Here is a 27,988-nt window from a genome sequence, read left to right on the forward strand (position 1 = left end):
ATTTTGAGAACAGAACACACAGGTTTGCAGGATGTAGAGCAATATTAAATACATGAATTTTCTCTAAAATACGCAGATTCTTTCTGCTGCTAAGCATAGCATTAATACTAGCCTTCACAAAGAAAAAATAATTCAATTTTTCAGGAGAGAAAAGAAAACAAGCATTATTCAGGAGTTTTATAATAGACTTATTTTGACATTTTTACCTTAAGTAATCTTGTGGAATAATATTGATGGCTCTTTCAGTTTTCACATCCAGAGGAACTGGCATCAGCATTAAAAAGGGGGGATCAAAATTTATTTTTGGTGACTTCATAATACCAGACAAGGTTATTTTGTAATGTGATGGATTATCATCTAGACACACTGACACTTCAGATGCATATGTCCCAGGACAAGCTGTTAAAAAGGTTTTAAAAAAATATATTTTACCATAAATATACACAACTTAAAGAGCTGTAGTAAGAACTTTTTTTTTTTTTTAAGTTATCAGTACTATTTCTTAATCAAAATGTAGTTTAACATAAAGAACATGTTGCATAAGATTTATTTATTAAGAAAGTTTGGAATAATTGCTTGTAGTAAGCCATAAGACCATTATTTTTAATTTTGTCACAATTTCTTGAAGTTTTAAATTACCCTCCACTGAAAGCTTCCCCTGTTTTCTTGTATTCCCATCCCTTCTCACACCATCCTGCTAACTGCGGCTATACATCTTTCTATTGGATGGCAAACGTGCATTTTCTTTCACTGATAATACAAAGCAATGTTTAGCAACTGTTACACTATCAAAATGTTGTTTCAAACAAGGAAGTGTCATTTACCAACTTTTCATTTATTCCCACCAACTGAAAAACCATCAAAAGAACAAATTTTTTATGTACAACTAATGAATACCTCTTGTATTTAGAATTAAATCCATATCACATGTTATAAGACAACACAAAAAGCTTAGAACTTCTCATTTTTGACAGAAACACTTTTCCCTTTGATTCTCCACTGTTAACAGATTAAGACATGGAACTGGTAAAGTGAAAACCAGATGAAATAGGAACTTCTGGCAGTGTTTGCAACATCTGACTATTTCCAAGTTAAATGGAAGTTAGTTTTAGGAGACAATATTGCTGAGAAGGCTAGGAAGCTCATGCTTCTAAGTTTTGATACATCAAGAACATTTTTATTTCCCTAGCACTTAGCTCTCTTATGAGGGAAAGGTGAGAGAAACGCCATCAGAAAAGCTCACAGAAGAGTGAACAGGAAAGTTCATATGTAGAACTAAACAGGATTTTTTTACATGCTTATAAAAAGAGAGTAACACGTTACTCCCATCTACAAGCTAGACAGACTTAAGATCCTACAGCTGTACTCTAATTAAACTGTATTTCTGGTATCGTATCTTCCTGTGTATGTATATCATACAATAAAGTGACCAATAAACACCATAGGAAGGAATGCCATGATGGAAGAAAAATAGAAGGGCAGATGTCAGCACCATAGAACATGTTATTTTCACTAACTCATAGTTTGAAGTATTCATATTAACTATTTCCCACACAAACTTTTCATCCTTATGGTACATATAAGTTATAAAAAATCAATTAATTACATGATTACATTTCCCATAGAATCCCTGACTTGACCAGAATGCAGAACAGAGAATGCTCTTTCCGTGTACCTCATCACCCTCTGTGTGGACCCACATTTATTAAAATTGAAATACTGCATAATATGTATGCTAATAATGAGCTCATGTCAGGGAAGGAAAAAAACCATCAACAACAACAACAAAACACTAGCATGTTGCAAAGCAAAACTGTCCTCATTTTAAACAAAGGAAAGAAGACCAAAAAAAAAAAAAAAGTGAATGATCCCATTAAGTTTTGTTCATTACTTTGTTATTGTTAGGACAAAAGTTTTCAGAATATTTCATGTTAAATAAACTACTTGAAATTAATAAGAATTATGTCCTGAACTGGCAGTTGAGGTCACAAATACTTAAGGTCACAAGGAAAGCAAGTCAGATGCTGGTTTATCTGGAAAAGTGAAAGGTATATAAAGAGTACTGTTTTAGCTAAACTTGTATTTCACTAAATGTGAAAAATATGGCAAAGCTAAAGCCATAATATAAACCCTGTGTTATTTGCCACACACAATGCAATCAGCATGCTGAAGAAGTCTTCTCCATCACTGCACAGTAACCTGGAATCAAGGTTGTGTGGATCAAATGAACTAGGGTGCTAGAGAATAAATACTGCACAATTTAAAATTAGGAATCACTTAAAGAGAAGAAATAGCAAGATCCTTTGTAAATTATTATTAAATCTTTCTTCCTCATACTAATCTCTTCATTTCTTTACATCCTGTTATTTCCTTTGACCCTTCAGTTATTCAGCTTCACTTAACAGCACTTTCTGTTAATGTCTATTACCTTCTTTTTTTTTCACCATTAAGTGCAAAGGATGCTTCTGCCAAGCCTGAGAATACCTTCCACCCCATTCACCCATAAACTGACATGAATCTCAACCAGATTTTGTTTCAGTCTTGTGAGCAGTAAGAAGAAATTCCAGATGTGGACCTCATATAAACTGAGTTACGAGATGAAATTTTATTAATAAAAAATATGTATGGTTTTTTATTTTTCTGAAGTATTCAAATCACTTAGCCAGGAAAAACTAAATATTCAGAATTCTGTGGTATATATGTATATGTACATATATGTGATATATGCATTCTGTCATTTACACCTTTCAGGACTACGCTCAAAGTAGTAGCAAAGTGCTTTTGCTACTGTTTTGATATACTACCATTAATTTCTCTAGCAACTAGCAGTCCAGCAGATGTGGAAGTTTTCCTTAGGGAGATTCTATGGTAGTTACAAATCTATCTAAATTTGCAGAGTAATAACAAAATCTGTACAATTATTTGGGAAATTTCCTCTTTGTTTTTGTTTTTGATTTTTTTTTTCTGGATGTATATATTAAGGTAAATAAGCATTCATTGCCTTACCTTAAAACAACAAACATCTGGATAAAGGAACACAACTTTTCAAAGCATATATGTGCATATATTCAATAGCTGCTTCATTTTCAGTCCAGTTTGCATTAGAAAACCCATCCAGCTCCGACTGCTTAACTCCCTAGCATATTATGCTGGGACTATAACTTATGCAAAGTCCATATTAATAAAAGCATAAACAGAGGTTGTATTTCTGCTGCAAGTCAGTTATATATATATGCAAGTTCTCCTCCAGATACATCTCACACACTTCCAGAGGAGAAATATTTCAGGTCCCCTCATCTTCTACTTCACCTGTTTTGGTTTCAAGTTAAACAGCAAAAGTTCATTCAAAAGGCCATCTCTATAAGGATGTCCATATTCCTTGATCCTCTCTATCAGTATAAATCTTCCCCCTCCCCCCCAGAGAAATCTTAACTTTCTAATAGCATGTTTTCCAATCTTTTGAGAGTGGAGGGGGAATAAAGTAAAAACCTTATCTGCTCTTCTCACCCTCTTAAGTCTGTATTAGATGTTACTCACTTCCTACACTTGTCTCCCAAATAAATATTGCCAGTTCTGTTGCCCTAGACTTTCTGATAATTCATGCCATACTACATATATACACTTTCAACATAAATGGGTGCCAATAAAGAATTTGCGTACACTGGAATACAGACTTCAAAACAGAGAAGTTACAGACAGTTAAAAGCTAATGATAAGCCCTATTAAAAATTATTATTATTATTATTAATAATAATAATAATAATAATAATAATAATAATAATAATAATAATAATAATAATAATAATAATAAGTGAACTAATCATTTCCCCACAAAACCTGTTATTAGGCATAGTTATTTAATCTCTTACTGTTGTAGAAAAAAAACCTAGAAGATGGAGGGTGTGATGTTCCCATATGCCCATTACATAACTATCACATCTTCCAGGGACACTGAATTCCTTTTAGCTCACTGGCACATTTGGAAGTATTTTGCCAGATCTATTTTTATTTTTATTTTTTTAATATATATCACAATAAGATATGGTGAATTTTTTCATATACCATTAATATAGTACATTAGTACAGCAGAAAAGGATCAAATTGATACTTCCTTAGTTCTCAAGAATCCCTATTAAACTGGTAATTTTTTGAACAGGTAGAATCATATTACCACACATCATACAAAACTCTTGCATTTAGTTTACTACCATACCATTACGCACTTGGTATTACAAATATCATGGAATATTTGAACACATGACTCTAATCCACACTCAAGGTTCTTCTTATGGCTTGTTCATCCCCACATACTACATGTTTACAGTACAAACATGTAGGTGATTAGCCCAGCCTATTCATTAATAAGGTCTCCTGTGTGGGTTTTGTTGTATCTAATGCTCTGTTACAAGAAAGTAATTATTTTCAGTGATGGGTTAGTACAAGTAGACTACTAATCACAAGAAAATACTTTGAATATCAAATTAAGGGCAATTGATTTTTACAATGATTTGTTTTTCTGTAAATAAAGGATTGGGAAAAGAGTGAAAATAAAAATAACTTCAACTGACAATTATTTACCAGTCATCTTCATGTATACATGCATTTGAGTTTACACAAACAATTTATCCAGTAATTTAAAATACTGTCTTTTATTTGCATGCTTTTTTCAGCTTCAGCCTTTGCAACACTTGAGCATTTTTTAATACATTCTCACAATATAAACACCTAACTAGCACCAACCATCATATGATGACTGTGCTAGTTGTTTGTTTCAACTAGGGGATAATTGTTTCCTCTACAGCTGCTGCATAAAATAGTATTAGACAAAATCTGTAAAATTTCCTTTGTCTGAAATGCTAGTGTTATGGAGAAACAGGAGAAAATGAGACACTGTGCTCTCCCAGGCCCTCAAACCATTACAGATCTGGACATATAGCTTGACTGTTCTTATTTTCTAAGTCTAGTATTGCCCTGAGCATCCTTAAAACCAACCCCACAGATTTAATCATACATAATTACTTCTGAAAGGGTATATTCTTCCTTTCTCTCCAAGCTATATATGTTAACCTAACCCATGTAAAATACAGCTATATTATCTCCTATTAGACAAATTATTTGCTTTGAATTTTAGAAACAAAATGATTTGTTTCAAGTCACAAATATGTCACAAGTGATTATTTTCCTGTGATCCACAATTACTCCATCCATGTGCATACTTCTCAAAAACTTCTATTAAGATACCATCTTAGAAGTTTCAACACTTATTTTGGAGGTTTTAGTAATTGAAAGACCACTGAAAAAATATGATACCCTACTGAAAGCAAAGTAGAAATTTATAAATGAAGGACTAAGAGTTATAGTAAACCACACATGTATTTTTTAATTACAACTCAAACATCACAGGAGGTTTTGAGGGTTTATTTTTCACTTTCCATCCTACAATACCATTCCTCTTTCCTCTACATTTTTACTCCAAAGAACTGGGATCATGGTATGTTTTTGTGTCTTGACTTTTATAACTTATATTTTTGTAGACTCGCATCTCAACATTTTCTCAGAAATTCAGAACTTAACCCAAAACCTTTCTTCTGGTTAGACACACTTTCCATATACAATTTAAGTAGATCCTTCTGTCCTTCAAAAGAAAAGTGAAATTCCAAGTCCATATTTCTACAAGTCTGTATAACTGAACATCTGAAAAGAAATATCTCCCACTGTTTTCTCCTATGATATCACTGTGTTCTGTACAATCTTCTCGTCTTCCTGCTCCCACTGTTTAACTCCTTCTTATTTATACATTCTAACATTTTCTAGCACCCTGAAACAATTTCTTCTTTCAATTCACCCAGTATCCTTGGATCTCATTTTTTTTTTTAATTTCATATTTATCCCCAAACCAGCTCTTTAACATTTTCATTTATGATTTATTTTTGATAGCTTCCATAAGTTATCACTCAAAATTGATTGAGGACCTGCAGACAAGATGCAGATGGGATCATATCACTTGGTTCCAAAACTAAACATCACACTAAGTATAGAATAGAACCTACACAGTAAAAAAAAAAAAAAAAAAAAAAACTTTATTAAGTACATTTTTATGGCTGTTTCATAAACATGTGTTTCAGAGCCAAAACTTAGGGTTTTAGTGATTTACTTTGGAAGAACATCAGGGATAGGAGACAAACTGATGCATCACAAATGTAAATATACTATAAATATTTTTGCTCAGTCTTCCAAAAGTAAATGGTATTTAACTTTCATCTAGCAGTTTAATTTGAAATAATATAAAATTGAATAGAATAACTTAAATACCTATTTCTAAAAGGATACCTCATGAACATGTCAGAAGTGTAAAAAAAAAAAAATACAACTATAGATACTGATTAGGTCAGAGACTTTCCAGGTAATATATGCCGAAAGAAATACTCTTTCAGACAAGTCAGGATTTGTTACTCAAAATTAAAAATAAAAGAATATAAAGAAAACCACTTCCTAAACAATTCTGCAACGGTCCTTGTACATTAGTTACTTTTCCATTTCATGAAACAAAATCACAGACCAACCATAAGTTGAAAACAAAAGCTACCAAGAAGATATAATACATAATGGAAAAACTTTCTAAAGTAAAGCAATCAACTCCAAGTAACATATGCAATTGAATGCTGCTCTTACATATTCACAACAAATATGCAGAGCAACATTTAATACAGTATTCTCAATTTATCATACAGAATCATGGCAAGACTCATGCCTATAGATCTTTAGGATTTACAAACTAATTTTCAATTATATCAAATAGTTTGTAAGGCTTAGAGGTTTGTAGAAGTTATAGATTTCAACTGTATCATCAAAAATAGCAGCAATATGTGACTTTAGGAAAGGGATACTCACTTGCTGACTCTGGATCATACCCAACCAACAAGACATCTTTTCTTCCCTTCAAGAATGCTGGCACTACCAGTAGGCCACATACAATTGTCAGTACCGCTCAGTTCTGTGAGGGGCTTTATTAATGTACAGTGTTACATTACTCTCTACCCAAAACACTTGTTTGACTGGGAATAATGTAAAATCTTAATGCTCTGCCATTCCCACTGTATGTGGTTGATTATCATCTTCTTGCATGCTCCCAGTGTTTGTTAGAAATCTATTTTATATTTTTTACTTGGTCTCTGGTTCTCTGAGCAAACTATTCAGAAATTTATATATGTATATATGTACATATATATATATATGTACATATATATATATATAAAAGACTTCGTATCTTCTGGAGGAAGGAAATTTCTGTTCTTGTCTAAGTTCTGTCTGTTGGGGGGGGGGGGGGGGGGAGGAGGGAGAATCACACACACTCCAAGTACTCTTGGAAACTGTAAATATTTAAGCCAGTTGGCACAAATACACATTAAGGAGCAGTGCTAAAAATAATTTAGGTATCCTAGCATTTAAAGCCTTCTGTGTGCAAAACAGACTTTTCATATATTGCTACGCAAATGATTCCATGTTTTATGTTAGGTCTGCAGCTGTCTTTTTTCTCAGAACTTCAGCATGTCTTTTTGGCATTTTGGTTGACTATTTAGTCATGTTAACTCAGAGGTCATCAAAGTAAGTGCTAGTCTTGATTCATCAAAGAAAGTGACTTAAGCAAATCTATGAAAATGCCAAAAATGTCCAAAATACCCGTAGAAGAACTCACAAAATTACTTACGAGGGCAGAAGAATACAGTAATACTGATTTTTTGTCCTGGATCAAGAAATCCAGCATGCAGGCTAAATTTGAAAATATTGTCTTGTATATTTTTGCCTGCATCATCACAATTCAATTTCCATGTCAAATACTGCCTTGAGATATTCTTCAGGTCAAGCTCCTGTAAATATTTACAGAGAAAGGAGGGCATGATGAAAGAGGGAAAGCAGCAAGCATCATGATACTTTTCACATTGCTCTGTCCAAAGCATTTCTTTTGCAATCAGATCAGATTGAAAGCAAGAAAGCACTAGAAAGCAATGAAGAACCCAGTTTACTTTATTTGTAAGGCGAAAAAATGAGTGTTCCCATTAGCACAGACTAAATGATTTCCAGTCACTCACCACATCCACAAAGACAATGATCAACATATTGTGGTGGGAGTGCCTAGCCAAATAGAAACAAGTATTTACTGATACAAGTGGAGTAAAGCAAGAACTAAACACATGACTTGGAATATTAAAATTTACAGGTGGATATACAGAAATTACAAAAATTTCAAAGTAGGTTTTCAAAACCTATTCTTTCAATCCAATATGAAAACAGTGGGAATAACACCACCAAAGAATCTATTCTTTGATGTCAGAGTTGCTCTGTCTCATGGTGCCCATTCTTTTTCATACAACAGAAAGCCAAGATGAGCCCAATGCTGAGCTTTGAAAAATTTTCTAGTGACCAAAAACAAGTATGAAATCAAAATCTGAACAAAATGATGATGGAAAAAGTTCAACATACATAAAAGCGTATGTTTGGAACATGATTGGATTTTGAGTTCCAAATCTATATTCTTACCCAGTCATTTTTAAGTAATTAAAATATATAGCCAAGAATAACTATAACAACGTGTTTACGTACCTGGGAATTCAGACTTTCATCAGGACTATTGTAACGTATACAACTTGAATGTTGTGTAAATGTAAGTTTCATTGAGGAGAACTCCAGTGGTGATTTAAGTACTGTTGAAAATATTAAGTAAGGATGTTTATATGGTATTGTTTTGACACATGGTTCCTCAAAGTCCTTTCATAAAACCACTGTTTCAGCTCATATTTAGCAGAATTGCTTCTCCCCTTTATTAAAGCTCTAATTTCATTTTACTGTTCCCATGCTATACGACTACTAAATAGCTACCATAACTGTCTTATTATGACCCTTTAGTCACATTCAAATTATTTTAATTTTACATCTACCACACAGCATCTCATCCTGAAGATGTTATAAACAGTGTCACATGCTCTGCCTGTTACAGATGAATTCAAGGACATTCAGACTATATATACACAAGCATACTTTAGAGATTAAAAGCAATGCTTCTTAAAAGAGGACCTAGAATATCTTCAGTCAACTGCTTTAGTTATATCGAGTATGATATATATATAAATAAATTCATTTATGTAACAATAAAATAATGCAGAATATTATTTTCATGTAATTCTATACACACATTCAAATTCACTGATGTTACTTCCAGACCCTGTATTATTTTATTAGTTACATATAATGCATTTGCATTTGTGATGGTAATTCATCAGTAAAGGCATAAAACATTTTATCACAACAGCATTCCTCTTAATTTCATATAGCTAGAATAAAGAAACCAGAACAAAGGATGAAGTTTAAAATGAGTATTTCAAAAAAACAAAGATGTATATTTCCACAGGAGTCTTCATTTTGCCTCTGCACTTGGTTAATCAGCTGGGAATGAATGTAGCAAGCATACGGTATATTAAAATCTGCAAGTTTGCTTCACGCCCCTTGAGAAAGTTTGTTGATCAATTCTCTCTTCCCTTCAAAAAGCCCGAAGCGCTTCTTGATCTTATGTCTCACATTACGTAAAGACCAGTATTATCCACATTTCTCTAAAACAAAGACATATAACCTCTGTAAACTAATATTGTTTCAAACCAGGACCTCATCTTTGGAATGCTTCCACCAACTAACGTACAATTGTGCCAGTCACTGAGTCCTCCCACCTCTTGCAGAAACTGTCTATACAAGGTAAACACCACAAGAATAAAGGACTAGACACAAGATGGAAGGGAAATAAAAAGATAAACTCCATGAAGAATCTGAGAGATTGATCAATTAAAAAAAAAAAAAAAAAGATCACATGAGGTCATGACAGGTACCATGCATTCTTCCTTTTCTCTGGATCAGGTAGGGATTGCTATAATTACATAACATTTTCTTTAACTGTTTCTTTCTGTTACCAGAATGAAACAATTAAATGGTTCTGAAACATTTTTCACAATCTGTTGGAAGCTGATAAGTGATTTTTTGCTTTGATTCTGAATTTAAACAAGTTTGAAACTGATTTTCCACACATCAAATTTATCATTTCTATCAGCTCCAGTAAGAGTAGAGGACAGGATTTCATAGAATCATAGAATCATTTACGTTGGAAAAGACCTCTAAAATCATCAAGTCCAACTGCTAACCTAGCACTGTCAAGTCTACAACTAAACCATGTCCCTAAACACCCACATCTTTTGAATACATCCAGAGATGGTGACCTAGACACTTCCCTGAGCAGCCTGTTCTAATTCCTCACTATCCATTTAGTGAACAATTTTTTTCCTAACATTCAACTTAAAATTCCTTTGGCACAACTTGAGGCCATTCCCTCAACAAGCTTGTAGCTTGGGAGAAGAGACTAGCTACAAATTGTAGCCACCCACCCCGCTATAACATCCTTTGAGATAGTTGTAGAGCATGATAAGGTCTCCCCTGAGCCTCCTTTTTCCCCTAGCACATGTCACACATTTACAGAAAGTTCAGCTTTACATATATTAAAAATATAAGATAAATACAAACCATTATAAGCATTCACCACCTGCTTTAAGTCCCCAGTTTACTTACCAACTGCTTTAACTCTACAGACTGGAACAGCCACAGTCACTGCCTGTGGCCGTGGAGCAACAGTGTGCTTTACAGGCCCAACAGAAGTTGCAGATACAGAGCATTGCTGTAGCAATGGAAAGTCATCCCAAGGAGTATTAACTGTAAGAGTGAAGTCATACGCTGCCACCTAAAGAACACAAATGCCAGTGTGGTCACCTTCCCAAAGAAAGTAGTACTTCTTGAACCACCTGAGTGGTAATGTTGTTTTTTATTACTATTTCATAATTATAAAAACTAACTTCAGAACTAATCATGATAATAATAGGATGTTTATTACCATCAAGTGTGAGTCATTAAAGTATGTAGTAATGAGCCATTTTTGCCCCATCAAGGAAAAAAATGTATACCCCAAAGTATCTGGGTTATCAGCACAGCTACAAACAAGGCTTGTGGTAAATCACTGTGCTGTGCTCCTTTCCATCCTGAGCAGGAAAAAAAAAAAAAAAAAAAAAATCGAAAGTGCAGTCCAAAAGCATAACCATAAGAAACAAGGTGGGAAACAAAAATACATAAATTAAGAAAGCATTTTTCCAACGTCGAAGAGAAAAACTCAGCTGTTATGGTATAGCCAACATAAATGAAATTGGTTCAGAGAACCAGGTAGAACATGAGTTAAAACTGACATAATTCAGCAAAAAGAAAAATAACCTGACAGGTTATGCATGTGATAAACCTAATTTATTTCACAATGCACTTTTCAAGAAGGTATGACATACCTTTCACTTGATCTTGATCTTTCCAACACATCAGAGCAGTACACTCTTCAGAGAAAAAGATATGGATAACCATAACAAACGTAACAGAAGAAAAAACAAAACATCTACCATAAAAACACTGTTGGAGTCTTTCAGTCACTTACCTTGAAATCTTCAGAAAGGATTCTGGCCTACAAAACCTGTATGCTGCTTAAAACATACAGTAAAGCCAAGCATATGAAAATGTTTAAAGTTTTCAAATACCCAAATACCACAGGAAATAGTGCATCATGCTTTATTGTCATACATGTGGTAGTGAGTAAAATATATAAATGACAGGAAAGAAAAATAAAATGTGCTACCCCAAGAAAGGAAGCATATATTCATCTGTAACAAAATCAACCGGAGCTCAGGTGATGAGAAGCAAGTACACAGCATTTATAGTGTTTGGAATTCCAGCAGGGTTTTTAATACACAATTACAAGCTCCTGGTGAGCAAGATGTGTGCTGAGCATTGTGGAACTTTTCGCAAATTTGCATTCAGCAAGATGAAAACATGGGATGAAAGGAAATATTTTTAGATCATGGTGCCCTTGTTTATATTGATACTTCAAATCTGATAAGGACTAGATTCTATAACATAGAATTACACTTTTCAAAATTAAGATGGCGAAAGACATTTGAAATTTTCACTATTCTAATATTTGAATTGGATAATAAAGAAAGAGTGAGTAAAAGTCTCCTGATGTGATTTAAATATTCTTCTAGTTTAGTACACCACATTAAATACTTCATGTTACATCTTCAAAGTATGTGCTTGCATCATAAAACCAAATAATTAAAAGTTAGACTGAAAAAGGATCTTTTCTTCAGTGTTAGAAGTTCCTTTTACTTCAAAGTATGTACGAAATATGTTGCTACTAACAACAGTGGCTCCTTGCAGTTTTAGACAAAAACTTATATTTTCTTACAGTTGAAACTAAAAAGCATTGCATTTCAAGACTGAAATCAAAAATCATTTAAAACTTTATATGAAAACACATGAGAAGTTTGATAGATTAGAGCTGAACACATTCTTATTTGGTAACCTTAATAACTGTTAAAATGCATTAAAATTAATAAATTAAAAATTAAATTAAGTTTAAAAAATAAATTCAAAATTAAGAGACAACTGCAAAGTGATCCAATGTGAGAGAGGGAGAAGAAAATTTTCCTGGACTCTTTAGGTCAAGTATCTTGTATAACAGTCACAAACCAGACTCAATTAGAAGCTTTTATCATACTCCTCAAGCTGTACGTGAAGTTTGCTATACTGGTCACACTTAGCCACTGTACATCTTCAAAAATGTAAAATGTAATATGCTTCCCATATAAATAGTGTATCTCACAAGCATTATGGCTCACCATTAACAGAAAAAAAAAAGGGTGGGGTGGGAAGAGATGACTGCACACCTCAGTGTGCACCTCAGGTGCAAAGATTACAGCCAGCCCTGGCAGCTCCCTAAAGCCAGCACGGACATCCTTACTTGTGAAATTTTAACACTTGGAACATCATTGCCAAGAAATGCTATAAAAAAAAGAGACCTAGAAAAGCCCTTCCATCTCCAGCATGTGTCACTGGTATACCAGTATAATGATACTGCATTTTTCAAGACCTAGAAAGCTTGGTAAGATTAAAATGCTTTACCTATAATTGATAACATGACTTTATATATTTTTCCTATCCTGACTTAAACTAATTATGAGCATCAATTGGAAAGAAGGCATCATTTGCAAAGTGTTAGTCTTAGAAATTAAAAAGACTTTTAAAGAAGCTTTAAAAAGAATAGCCACGTGCAACAAAGCAGCTTTTTGTTACGCGTTCACATAGAACACCTCCAAAAAAGGTAAGAAAAGTGGTGTAGGCTGCCACAAGAAGGTATCAATTCTTTAAATCAAGAATCTGCAATCTTTCATTTCATTAGGGGAAAAAAAAAAAAAAAGAAAAAAAAGCTTTTTTTTCTCTCCTTAGAATTTCTAAACAGAGAAACAGAGTTGTGGATTTTTAAGAAATATTTCTGATCAGAAAGTTCAGCTACCCAAACTCATATGAACCTATGAAATCGGTTTCATACAATGTGGATGATAGCGCTAAGCCTAACATTGAAGAGTGAACTTAGCTGAAGGCCTTCCTGCCTCAGACCTAAGTACTCCATACACTGAAAATAACAAAAAGGGGAAACACCTACCCCAGAAGCCATAACAATTAAAAAGTTATTTTAAGTTATTAATATTAAAGTTATTTTATATAAAATTTGTGCATAAAAAATAAACAAATTCAAGCAATCTGAGTAGAACAAAAAGTTACATTTTTTTTAAATGAACTTTCAAAGCAGTTACCTCATTTCTATCTTTACTAAGCACCCTAATGCAGTAATGCTTTATATGTTATATGCTTTACAATAATAATTATCAAAATGTATGTTCTCAAGGTTGAGTGAAAAATTTTGTTTTCGAATCCAAGAATCAAATAGTTTATTTAGCACAAAGAGTACATATCTCCCTAAAATTAAAAGACTTGCTTTTATAGTACAACTTCACACCAAATTGCAAGTAAATCAATGAACTACTTTATGACTTCAAATTAACTTAAAACACCTGTATAAGAAAATAATCTTGTATTTACAACATAATATGCAGAGTGATCAAATATCTTGAAGCATTAGAAATCACTGAATTTTTGTGTAAAGGATCTTTTTAAAATTTATTTATAGCACTAGCAACAGACAGATTTTCGGCAGTGATACCTGAAGAGAAAGTGTAATGTACATTAAAAAAGCAGTTTGATTAAAATTTAAACCTAACTATCAAAGTAAACGGTACTGCAGAACCAAGGTTTTATGTACTGCAGCTGTATACATTATATATTCTCAAAGTCTTGTAAGATTTAACATTAACTCTTCCTTAAAATATACAAAAAAAATTTAATGCAGTCTAAATTCCCCAGCTTTCCATCACATATAGCCAGCATAATGAATAATGTAAAAAGTGTTCAAATCCATCATCGAGAACACTGAAATAAAACTAAATCCTTCCCTTGTATACAGAGATGTCAGAGATGGTGCAGCAGCAATACCCTGATTATTTTGTAATTCAACAGCTGATTTTCCAGAGAATGCATATCTTACGCTGTGAATTCTGTGCATTAAAATAAATAAATAATTCCATCCTTATCAATATCAAAAATTAAAAAGGGGGGGGGGGGGGGGGAAGGGAACACCTGTCACTTCTCTATATGAAGTCTAAACAACAAGTTCTGACAAGTGTGACTTGCTCCATTTGTCTCAATCAAAGCCCTCACAGGTCTCATTATTACACAGCTGTATATGTCATATTTTTTCCTAAGGTGCTGGAATTTTCTATTCCAAAATATATGTGTGTGTATATATACATGTATATATATAGTGTGTGTGTATATATATACACATATATATAGTGCGTGTATATATATATACATATACACATTGTATATATTGTATATATATATATATACACACTATATAGTATATGTATATAATTATATACTATATAGTGTGTATATATATATACACACACTATATATAGTTGAAGCAGCACACTCCTGCACCTTGCTTTGCCTTTCTGCCTTACCAGAACTTGCATAACCTTGCTGCTAGCAGGTGGATCATCCTGCCTTGAGAAGCACAGTGAGAGCTAAGGACCAAAGATTGTCACTGAGCAAATATTCAACATGATAACACACTGTCCATTTCCCTGGCACAAAACAACAACAACAACAACAACAGCAATGAAGTGCTCCTCAACCTAACAATCAGCCTGCAGAACATGAGTCACAATCAAGAAAAGTCATGCTTCTTGGATAGGGACAAGAGAGTTCCAACAAATATTTGGCCGGAGGTTCGTGAGTTTTTTGGTTGTTTTATCTGTTGATTTGTTGCTGTTCTTTAAATCAATACGAATTTTTGTTTTACTCAGCATCTGAAATGAAATGACTTACAGCTGGCTAAACCTCCTTATATTGCAGTGAAAAACACGTGAAATGTAATCATTATTTGAGATACTTCATTAAAAGTGTAACAAAACAGAAAAGAAAGCATCATATAGCCTATATAAAATATGACATTAAGGATTTGCCAGCTTACCTATTTATATTTACTTATTTGTATATTGTTCTCACTTATGTACATCTATGCATATACATCTATCTGTAACTGCAAATGAATCCCACTATTCAACACTTTCCCACGAGGCAGAGAACTGTCACCTCCAACACCTTCTGAGAGGCTGGAGTAACAGGAAGGGAAAATCATGCCATACCTGGGCAGCATCCTAGCCTTACCTATAAAGCATCAATTTAATTTAATTGCTTAGGCTATTGGGAGAATTATCTCAAAATTTGTAGATGTTATTTTATAAACATGCCAATATACTTCATCTCTAAGAATGTCTTATGATATCACATTAAATTGTTCATACTAAGTTTTAGCATAAATTGTGGCAGCTATTCAGAGTTGCTATGTGCTTACTTAGTCTGATGACTTAAAGCTTTTTAACATAAAAGGAAAACAATTACCAAGATGATTTTTGGCAGGAGTATTCAAGATTGATTCAATTTCACATTTCTAGTATCTACTTTCTTAGCACAACACAGATTTGTGGAGTTTTGTTGGTTTACGGATAGCATTGTCAGTAGTGATGACTACAGCAACAGCAGGAAGCTTTAGCAGAACCAGACAGCAGGCAGAAAGAATTCATCTCACTGGGATACAGAAGGCTTGCAGCAGCTGGGAGGTAAGCCGGCTAAGACCAGTTGTCCAGAAAACAGTGATGATATCAGAGAAACAGCTGTTCAAGTAGAGAGGCAGAATATAGTGCCAGCAACTGTGAAACTTGAATAGAGTAAGCTCAGTATAGAGAGATCTGAGCTTTTTCAAGAGCCTTTTTCCAAAGTCAGAAAAGAGATGGAAGAAATCTGATGAGAGAAGGGGCAAATCTAGATGCAGCAGAATGATAGCAACAACTCAGATCCAAGGAGGAATGTTCTAAGAATCTGCAACTAATGAGAGTCTCTGATCACAACAAGAGATGCTGCTACCCATACCAATTTCTTAACAAAATTATGCTTATTATTAAAGATTTTATTTTATTATACTACTTTGCAGGAGCTAGATTAAAGAAAAGCTACAGCACCCTGGGGGTACAGGCACTTCCAGATGCTTTCTTGGTCATGCCATACTGGGTGGCACATTTAGTTTTCAAGGTTATCTGCCTTTTACATTAATCAGTGCTATTGCTCCCAGCTATCAGTGCTTCATTAAAGCTCAACAATGTTAACATGTGACCACCAGTGGGTTGTAAGTTGTAAGTGTATTTGGGCATGTCTTGCCTGGTAATCAGTAAGCTGCCTCCTGCCAGGCAAGAAATAGTATACTTGCAGCAGAATGGAAGCACTGGCTGCGCACTGAGCCTACCTAGCACAGGGTAGAGACAGAGAAAGGATGTGAGCACATGGAGAGAAGGGGAAATGGAAATAAATAAAATCTGTGAGAGCAGGGCTTATTAATTGGTTATGAGGCATGAGGCACCTCAGGGAAGTTTCCTTTTTGAAGCTCTTTATTCCCTTACTTCTGAATGAAGCTGTTCTGCTTGGAGAAAAAAAAAAAAAAAAAAAAAAAAAAAAAAGCACTCAAAGTTTGAAAAATTAAAAAAAGATGATATCACAGAGAAAAACTATAATCAACAGTTGCAATATATTTGACAGTGAGTTATTTTTTTTTTTTTTAAAGGAGCTATCAGAAAACAAATCAAGTTAAATATAAGATATTTTTTTTCCCCAAATTATATCATTAGAGCAGATTGCAAATTGATATAGCCTTGTCTTCAGTTAGGTTACCTTATCACCAGCATCAAATGATAGTTGGGGATGCTTGTTAATAACCATCAGTAATGCTGAGTCTGTAGCTCAGACTACAAGTGAAATAAACTAAATAAGTGGTTCAGAAGACTTCTGAGACAGTAGACGATTCTGCATGTTTAATCATTTGAATGTAGAGCAGTGTTAGAAGCAACATATCTATTCTTAATCCATCCTTACACTTGGCAAAGAAAGAAAACAGTAATATAGCTTAATTGCAGCAGGGGCAAATAGGATACTGGGAGGCACAAAAAAATCCCTATTTTGATAGTTTGGAGGGGATGGGGTTCATTTACAATTTTAGAGTTTATATTTCAGTAGTCTGGAAAGGGATGATTGGCCTTCTTCTATACTACTTTCTAGTACAATGAAGAATAAAGGATCAGTTTGTACAGCAGCACTATCACCAGAGAAACCCCATGCCAGAAGCAGGAAAAGAGCTGTCAGATATCAGGTTATGGCTCCCATCAATATGAACGTAGTTTAGAGATACACAACTTGTATACACAAATTTCTATTCTTGATCATTCATACCTAAATGAAAATGTCAGCATATTCCCTTCTGAGCTTCTCTTCAGTTTGATAGTAGGTCACTGGCGATATTCTGTGTACAATTTAGCATACCTTCCTAGCACTGTATCCAGTCAACACCTGCCTGCCTTGCCTATGTGAGTACTGCACCAGACAATGTCAAGATACTTATAAAGATATGACATCTACTGCTTCTTATCTAACCTCAAGGCCTGCTATGCTACTGGTGGAAATTAATTCAATTTCAAATAATTCATTTTTGATGAATATGTTAACTCATCCTCTGTCAAGAAAAATTCCGAGTAGCAAGCATACTATAAATTTACACCACCAGTTATTTATTTTGCAATGGTTTACCTGTGTGCACAAAATCTAAGCTGAAAGTAGTATAGAAAGAAAACCATAGTGTTAAGAGATGCAGGCTGTAATATGCAAATATTTATTTGAATTATGCTTGGAACAGAGAACTCGACTTCTATTCAAACAATAAAATTGTAGGTAGGAAGGAGGGACAGTAGGAACAAGGGAGAAAAGAACATTGTTGGCCCTTCCAAGATGCATTGTCTCTGAAATTCATTTATTTTTTAAGGTAAAAATGAAGCTAATGGAACAGGTTTGTGTGCTGCAACTAGTTGTTTGTTCTGAAAGAGGTTTATAATATCAAAGACTAGGTTTTGTTGCTGTTCATTGTTCTTCATATATATGAAAATCCCCAAACCCCCCACTTAAAAAATGTTGCTCAATAGGTTGAATTAAAATTTACTAAAGTGCTGCCCATTGACATGTACCACCAATAAAACGCAATGATCCTGATGTAAAACTAACCCATAGTCTCATATCTTCAATTTGTTTCCTTTCCTCCATTACAAAGCAACTTTGCTGATCATTATGACACACAAAACTCTTCTACTTTTGTAGTCCCTTAAGGTCATCTGAGAGTTAAACCATAAACAGCTGCAAATAGAAAACAGCCACCAATTGCTGAATGACTTAATGAACGTGTGGTAAGGATTTAAATGTATTCATTCTCTATTTTGAAGTCATTGGAAAAGTGTGTTTTCTTTGTGAGCATACTTTTAAGGAAAGAAGCAAAAGTAGTACGTTATTTCAAAACTTGTTTTCTTAATAATCAGGTTGCTATTACAAAACTATTGTACACACTAAAAAGTACATCTAGAATGTCTATATTCTCTCATCTTAGAAATATTAGAGAGTGCCAGTTTAATTTAGCTTAATCACCACTGCCCCATCAACCTACCTCTTTTGGCATGAAGGACAATGAGCACTGCAAAGATGACTTTCCCTCTAAGTCAACTGAATACAAATAAGGTTTTGAAGAACAGTTTTCAACCACTGTCAAACAAAATTCAGAATCAAGTTAGAGGTGTCATTACACTAAATATCAATTTTGTAATAATTGCAGTACGTGAAAGTGATTACCAACACAGGTATACATGTATAAATGGTAAATATTTCTCATCTAGTTATGAATGAATATAATATTTCTCATAAGCATTCTGGATGTAATTTTGAGAAGTGTTAATCACCACCTATCTTCAGTAAAGTCATTGATTTGGGGGAATATTTGAAAGAAAAAAAAAAAAAAGATTTAATTTATCTTTGAAGAAAAGCATCAAGCAAAAATACTTAACTAAATAATAAGAACTCATACCACACGGGAAAAAATGGAATCTTAGAATCACGGAATGGTTTGGGTTGGAAAGAACATTAAAGATGACCTGGTTCCAACCCCCTGCCATGGGCAGGGACACCTCCCACCAGAGTAGGGTGCTCAAAACCCCATCCAACTTGGCCTTGAACACTTCCAGAGAGCTACCAACTTCTGTGGGCAACTTGTTCCAGTGCATTACCGCCCTCATAGTAAAGAACTTCTTCCACATATCTAAAATAAATATCTACATATCTAATCTACCCTCTCTTAGTTTAAATCCAATACTCCTTGTCCTATCAATACAATCCCTAATAAAGAGTCCCTCTCCAGAGGGACATGGCTGAACCTTTTTTTTTTTTTCCTAAATGACTTTCAGGAATAATCTGCACTACAGAAGTTTACCAGTAAGGCTTCCTTAATTTAGCAGGCTTTCAGGTCCAATTTTAAGGCATAGGCAGAAGCATGGGTTTCCAATACATAAAGTAAAACTGCTCTGAAAAATTATTCATCCTGAAGGCACACCGTTTGAACAGTACCTGACCTGACTGAACACCCCGTTACTTGTTTCAAGCACAAACTCTGATCTAGAAATCATGTGCAATGAGTCAATTCCCAAGCTGGCTAGCTGCCTCTTGTACACAGTTTTGCAATCCTCATCCAAGTTAAGATGACTGACTAGGGGCACCCTCTTTCCCTTTGAAATCTACCATGTGGAAGGAAAGCCCTCTGTTCTCATCAGATCATTTGTTGTGATCATCCACATGTAGTTCTACATAAGCACAACTAAACATTACAATATTGGCTTGCACAAGAAAAAGTATTGATTTCACATGTTTTCAGGGATAAGAGGCCATAAGAACATAAATTCTCTCATTAATGAAGTTGTTTAAAAACAGCAAAGGTGGTACCAGGACTGAATTAGAAAAGGGATGAGCAACAATGAATGAAGAATAGGAAACTGCAGTCCTATCAAGAAACAAAGAATAGCAACTGAATTCCACACATTACCCCGATGTCATTCTAACTTGTAAATCATGTAAAACAGAGGTCTTGTGATTAAGGCACCATTAGAGGGAAAAAAAAAAAAAAAAAAAAAAAAGTCCAGACCTTTACAGTGACACTGAATTAACTTAAGAGTAAATATTGTCAAACCAGTGGATAGAAGTCCATGAACAGGAAATAAGTATAGCTGTGCTTTTGGGTTGACTTTTTGGTTGTTCTTGTTATTTGTTTTAATTGGTGAGAGGGTGCTCAGATATTTTTATATGCCTTTGCAACTACAGGCAAAAAAAAAAAATCTACAGGCAAACTGTCATTTTCCAAGTGCTTTTTTTTGGCAAGCATTTTATAGGCAGAATAAACTGTCTCATTTTAATTTATATTAAGCAGCAGTTTTAAAATAATCGTCTTAGGTTTTCTGTTAATCAGAAAAATTGTATACCAGAAATAGTCTGACAGATTTTCTCTTAGCACTATCCTATTCTTTATTTAATGAACGTTGATATAGCAAAGCAAATACCTGAATGGTCATTAGCACTCAATTTAAAATCCTTATACTTGAAAAAATCAAACTCCACTCTGGTACGTGCCTGTCCTTTATTCTGAAGCAAAAATGGAATTGATTTTGTAGAATTAACATAAACACCACCAAAGTCAAATAGTTCCTGTAAGTTTAAAGAAAAAAAATATGGTCAAACCCGTGTGAAGTCAACTTTGTAACTGAACAGCATGTGAGAAATAATTATATTCAGTAATGCAGTGACTCAGAATTTATAATCCATTAGGCAGACATCTCAGTTAATTAATTGTTTTGCCTAACTCTTATCTTTAAATTCTTTCCAAGATATCAAACGCAACAAAGTTCAGTGATACCACCAGGACAGTTTTCCTCATTCAGTCAACAGATCAGTGGATTCACTTTTCCCTATCCTATATTTTTCTTTATTACTACCTTAAAGAAATCTTCTGCCTTTTTTTTTTTACAGGTGTTGAAGTTCAAAGGTTAAAGTTGTTATCATTTAGTGAAACTTTCATATATACATTTATTTTCTTAATTTCTGTTCCCAAGTTCTTCTCTGTGATAATTTTCTCAGGAAGTTAGTACAGGGAAAAAAAAAGGAAAACATGAAGTAGGAATGTGCCACTTTGACATTAAGATAAAGCAAAACACTACTAATCTTACCAGTTGCTTCAATTTCTTCATACTTACCACATCAATCTTTATTTCAGGGGTCTCTACAAATCCAACAATCCTGAGCACTAGTACTCCTGAATTTCGCACTGCTACCTAAGTTAATGGAGGACAGTGTGATTGTTGACAAGATCATTTTAACATAACAACATCATCAAATCTGTCAAAATTAAATGAAAGTCAAAAAAAAACAAAAACAAAAACAAAAAAACAACAGGTATAGAAGAACCAATAGTGCCTTTGTGGTATACCTTGTCTGGATAGTTATAGTTGTCAAGAAAGTTTCAGGGAAGACCATTCTTCTGCAGACAAAAATAATGCTGCACGAGTTTGTATCATTAGAACTAATTGTTTCCTCTAGCAGAGAAAACTGAGTGGATGAGTTACATCTATTCAGCAGCTGTGAGGATTGGAAAGTACACCTGAAGACAAATTGCTTGAGGAGCTGCTGGCACAATGTAGATGTTGTTTTGAGCAGTGTTTGTTAGAAGTGAAAAGAAGAATGACTAGTAGGTTCAGTGAGCACAGTGTATGCAGTCAAAGACGACAAAGAATCCAGGATTAGAATTGGAAAAGGTAGCAAAGATCAGCCCCAGTACAGAATCCCTTTTTTCTTCCCACTTATCTGACCAAAGACAAGCCGACTAAGTGGGCATGCAGAAAACAAAGTAGGATTAGATCTTTACTGCACTCCTATTATCAGACCAAGTTTACTGGTAAATTCATCTCCAAGTTAACCTTTTTGTAATGTTCACAAGAAGTAGTCAGGAAATCAAAAACACTGCAGTATTTCAGTCCTGCTACTCAATAAAACACAAAAACTGTGCATATGTCTACATGATCTTATGAAAACAAGGAGATGTTAGTTTCAGCAGCTTGCCAATAATATGCTATGAATCAGCTCAACTGAGAGGCTGTTTAGGACTTCAGAGCAGTAGTGAGACCAGAATAACAGAATAGCTTACTAGCTACCAACAGCTGTAAGAAAATACTTTTTTTAAAGTATTAGAACACTTCGGATAAAATTCAAAAGATGCTCAGATGCACACACATCTCAACATTCAAACATCTCCACATACAAACATGCAACATAACACTCAAAAGCCAAAACTCATTCAGTTTTGGATACCTCCACTCTTGTATCAAAACTCATTTTTGCATTTGGAGTGAAAAGGATTTTGAGCTCAGCATGGCCTCCCACAGGTACCACCCCGTCACGAGGGGTGATCAACATTCCAGGCAGTGGATTTGAATGAAGGACCTTCAAACACAAACATGTATTATTAATAGTATCAGGGAAAAAAAATCACTGCTAAAAAAAACACATTACTATATCTATCATGAAGATTTAATATTCTTACAAGGTGAACCTTTATAACATATAATAAACAAATTACAAATTCAAATAAAACAATCACATAGTACCAAAATAAACAACAGTTCTGAGGATTTTAATCAGAACAATTCTATGTCACTATTTAAATATAGCAAATCATTCTGTGATCAGAAGAACTAATAAGGTTAGGTTTACTACTAATTCATGGCTTATGTGTTTACCTGCTCTGGCTCACGTCTTATCTAATTCACATTATAGCCTACCATCCTCTTAGTTGTTAATCTAGCAAAATCACCACATTTGCTGTGACTGGTCTGAGTCTACGCATGCATTGACTGGGCAGCCAGGGTGAGAATAAGATGACCAGCCAGTTCACTTTCTCTCTCTGCATATAAAAACATCCAAGGTGTAAATGCCTTTTTATAGGGTACACAAATACAGGATTCTTGTTTCACCTATGGTTTTCATGCAGCTTCTGGAATCTTTTCAAGGAGTTTTTATCTCTTTGTGAGACACTACCACTTTGTCAGGTTTGGATTGGTGGATAGACAGACACATAGGGACAGAATACCTCTTCACATAAATCTTTGTTCATCTAAAAACTAGACAAATGAAGCAGTTCTATCTAATAACTGAGAATACAAAGCTGTAACACGATCTGAAAAAATGCACTCCCTTCTCCTCCCCACCCCCAAGTAATTAAACGTACTAAAAATAATTTTAGTTTACTTGGAAGTAGGCATGATTGTATCCTGTGTTTTGAAGAATGGCTGTCTTACAAGTAGATAAACCCACTGGACAATGACTGAACGGTATCCTTTGTTCTATAAACTGAACTTTCGTGGTACCAAGCTGTCAAAAAATAAGAGAAAGCAAAAACAAGCAAACCAAATAACATATTACTAAGTATAAATAAATAATCAGCCTTATTTTCTTTTCATTACATAGTAAGTTAACATACCTCTGGAAATGTATAAATTAGAATAATTTAAACAGAAAAATATACATTTTAAAAATGGGACAACATATAGACTATATTTTGAATTTATCTAGATTCAAAGTTAATAGATACATTAGATACATAGATACTCAAATACGTTTCTAAGTTAATTTAAAGGTAAATAAAATTATTTTAATACCACAAGCTCCATGTGTTTTTTTTCATCTCAAATGTGTGAGCAGGACAATAGACTTTTTAATATAAGTAATTTTTAATAGCAGTAATAATACAGTAATAATAGCAGGAAAAATGACAATATTATAACTTGCACACATCCTGATTTTAGTTATGACAATTTCAAACGTTTCAAAGGAAAAAGCTACCATGAAAAGCTACCAGTCATATCAAAAGGGGAAAAGTCTTATTTGCGTTCAAAATGTTTACATATAGAGCATGCAGCCTTCAGAATGGTTTAAAAAACAAAACAAAACAAAAAAAACGTTCTCATTCACACTTCCTGGCACGTAACATTACATATCAAATGATTCACCAAATTTCTTATTGCTGGAAAATCTCTTATTTTGTCATAGGATTCCTTCTATAAATTTATTCTATTCCACCTTAAAATAATTCGAGATTCTCTTTGCCACTGTTCAAAAAACTATCCAGAACATTTCTTTTCAAAATAGCAGAAAACATACTCAAATAACAGGACAAAATTATGTTACAGCCAATCCACAGGTGTTATGCTGAAGCTATTCATACTCAAAAAAACCTTTCTATTTTCCTTCTCCTTGATCTGTTTCCCTTTAACATACATATAAAGAACTATCATATCACCTCTCAACCTTTGTTTAGCTATATTAAGTAAGCCAAGAAGAACAATTACATACATATAAAGACCACTCAGTTGTGGTGCCAAAGGAAGTATATAACTACAGCCAAGACAAAGGCAGTCTTGCCTTCTCCATCATTTCTTTGGAGCAACACCCTTTTTGTAAATACGTCAGGTAGAAATTACATAAAATTAAAATATTTTTTGAATGCTCAACCAAAGAAACATATTTACGAAATTGTTTGTTAAATAAATTTTCTAATTTTTTCTTTTCTAAATCTGTTGTATGATGTGTTACCTTTGCAAAACATTTCAACTTAATTATGTTTCCTTTACGCACACACAAGTTGAATTCTCCTGCTTCTGGGGAGTTGAACCCGGGATGCCAAACAACTTCACACTCTAAATCTCTATAGGGCTCCACAAAGCCTAAATAACATGAAGAATTATTATAGTCATACACATTTACAATTATCAAGTTATGTTGTACAATTACAATAACACAAGCATATTAAAATCAAATGACTTTCGATTATTGAGCACAAAGCCTACATTTCAAAGATGTTCAATGGTATGATGAATTAAATAAAGTTAGTTTCTGAATTCTCACGTCAATTGCATAACATCAGTTTATCAGCATCCTGCAGTAAAACACATTCAAAGTTCATTGATTTTTTTTTTGCCTCAAATTACCCAAATATTAAACTTTAACAAAAAATTTAAAAGAACAGACAGCCCTTCTGGTAGACTAATACCTCTGGGAAGGAGCATATGCTTTTTCTTGCTTGCAATTGATTCTGAACTCAGAATCAAAATATCTTATTTTTCAAGAATCAGTGCACACCAAGCTCTTCATCTAGCCAAATCTTTTTATCTTTTTTTTTTTTTTTTTTTTTTTTTTTTTTATTGAATAATGCCAGCTCGGTTAGCAGTTATTTTTTTTTTAAATAATGAAGTTCCAACATACTCTTACAGAACACTGTCTTTCAAAGGAAAAAAATGTCTCACACACTTCTAACAAACATCAATCCATAGTGCAAGTGAAACTAATGCCAGGCTGAATTATATTTGTGTCACTCACACTGTCTACATCAAATTCTAGCAGCTTTGTTCATACAGAACTTTTGGAAAGCTCTTTAAGAGCCGTGTGACGTTGGTAACTGCCATTAAATGGCTGCCTCACTTTTTAGATACCAGCAATTTGAGTTCAGAAATTTGGCTACATGAGAGCTGTTTGTTGGACACAGAAACAACAAACTGGACTTAGCACATGCTAGTAGGGTTTACATAGGGAATGCTGCTCTGGTATTAACACTCTGATCTGGTACTACTTTGGGGATAAACTGATGCTGAACCAAATACAGTTTACATAATCACCTGGATGTTTGCCTTATTTAACATTATTGACACTTAAGATACATGAATACATATGTATTTGCAAAGCATACCTTTGGCTGGCTGTATAGAAAATGCAGTTCCTTTATCTGTAGTTACAGGTTTCCAAGTAAACTCAGCAGAATGGTTTCTGGTATTGTATACCCTGACAGTTGCTCTAAATTCTGTCTCTGCCAAGTAGCCAGGAATAGGATTTAAAATCACTTCCCTTTCAGACAACTGGAGTTCAACAGACACTGCATTTGCAATGACCAGCACGTGCCCAGGATGTTTGTTGTTTATTGTGTAAGTAAAAGATCTGTAGTATAAAAACAAATATTTCTCAATAGCATTTTTAGATTTATTATGCTATAGTCAAAGAAAAAATTATGTGAAATCTAATCATTAGGAAGAAAATACAGGAAACAACTGAATAGGAACACAGTTCAGACTGACAAGAAAAAAGCTATCTGTAATAGATTCACATGCAACTTAAACCACCTGAAAGGTGAAAATCATCCCATAGGATTATCAACTTCATATTGTTTGTTCACAAAAGCATTATAACATGAGAATTCCACCTTGACACCAGATATATAGAAAACAGTTTGCCTATAAATTTACCAAGAAGGAAGTGTATCAACAGATACAAGCACAGATACAGAGATGCAAGACTGACAGAAAGAGCACAGTATTTTCATAAAGTTTATCCTACCATATAAAGTATAACAGCACAATTTTTGCTGATATACAGGTGGCACTGTGGTTATATATGCTCTTGCCACAACAGACTTAAAAAAAAAAAAGAAACTAATAAAAAATTTTTGCAACATAAATCTGCATGTTATTGATATTACCACAAATCAGTGTTCACCAAGTTTAATTACACCAAGTTTAAAATAGCCGCATGATATTTTTATTTATTCTACTATGCAAATTAATTATGTGAAACAATATAAGAAACCTTACTTTTTAAACATTCCAAGCTTTTTTGTCTCAAAGACAACTGGAATATAAGTCTTTGTAAGCGGAGGCACCACCTGACACAGTGGACTTGTTTGCTCTAGTTCATCTATTTCAATCTCAATTTGTATCCATATATGGACTAACAAGTTATTGACGATATGTAGTTTTCTGGCAGTTGTAGAGTACACACAAACATCACCAAAGTCCATAGTAGAGGGACCTGGAATACAGAAGAAATAAGATCTTCAACATTAAATAGTGAAAATTAACACAAGGAAACATAACTACTAAAGGAAGCATACTCACTAAACTACTAAGGAAACACAACTATTAACAAATTCTGATCAAAACATTTTAGTCCCCAAATTTACTGACTTACCTAAAATAACTCTGTGGTGGAACAAATTCACATTTAAATTTGGAAGTATATATTTTCCTACCTATTGCAACCCAAAAGTCAACACCAATATTTATTTAATTCTGTCTTAGACAGCGATTTAAATGGGAAAAGCAAGGTGTTAATGACAGAAGGCAGTATTAGTAAATATTTTCTTTAACTAATCACATATTTAACTGGCTAGAAAAACAACGATTAACGATAAGAGTACTTATTTTATTTGTTCCTTGACATGTGGCAATTTGGTTTCATAATTTGAAACCAAAATTACATATTTTGTGGTGACAAAATGATCTCTCCTGTATTTACTGCTATCACTGATTTTTATGCTGGTCTGCAAACTTCACTGCTTATTGCACTAATCAAACATTTTATAAAACCGTACATACTTTATCTATTTATATGGTTATTTTTATGGTATTTATTATTTACTTTTCCCCAAATATATTGGTATACACAGCTAGAATACTGA

The 27,988-nt window shown here is 33.8% G+C and overlaps 1 protein-coding gene across 4 annotated transcripts in view; it reads right to left on the reverse strand.

Annotated features, from left to right (window-relative positions):
* CFAP47 (cilia and flagella associated protein 47) overlaps positions 1-27,988 on the reverse strand; it is a 300,169-nt gene that overhangs the window by 247,847 nt on the left and 24,334 nt on the right. For all 4 annotated transcript variants that reach the window (XR_005262638.2, XR_011804865.1, XM_038173027.2 and 1 more), the window contains exons 14-25: positions 27,123-27,339; positions 26,228-26,472; positions 25,078-25,208; positions 23,734-23,856; positions 22,798-22,929; positions 21,687-21,764; positions 20,997-21,141; positions 19,064-19,158; positions 10,606-10,774; positions 8,602-8,702; positions 7,709-7,868; positions 207-399 (exon numbers count right to left, since the gene is read on the reverse strand). Coding sequence is in view for 2 of the 4 variants with exons in the window: in XM_038173027.2 (XP_038028955.2) it covers positions 207-399; positions 7,709-7,868; positions 8,602-8,702; positions 10,606-10,774; positions 19,064-19,158; positions 20,997-21,141; positions 21,687-21,764; positions 22,798-22,929; positions 23,734-23,856; positions 25,078-25,208; positions 26,228-26,472; positions 27,123-27,339 (1,789 nt within the window). In the remaining 2 variants the exon portion in view is untranslated. The remainder of the gene's footprint in view (positions 1-206; positions 400-7,708; positions 7,869-8,601; positions 8,703-10,605; positions 10,775-19,063; positions 19,159-20,996; positions 21,142-21,686; positions 21,765-22,797; positions 22,930-23,733; positions 23,857-25,077; positions 25,209-26,227; positions 26,473-27,122; positions 27,340-27,988) is intronic.

The sequence above is a fragment of the Anas platyrhynchos genome, chromosome 1 (assembly GCF_047663525.1).
Source record: "Anas platyrhynchos isolate ZD024472 breed Pekin duck chromosome 1, IASCAAS_PekinDuck_T2T, whole genome shotgun sequence".
Classification (NCBI taxonomy): Eukaryota; Metazoa; Chordata; class Aves; order Anseriformes; family Anatidae; genus Anas; species Anas platyrhynchos.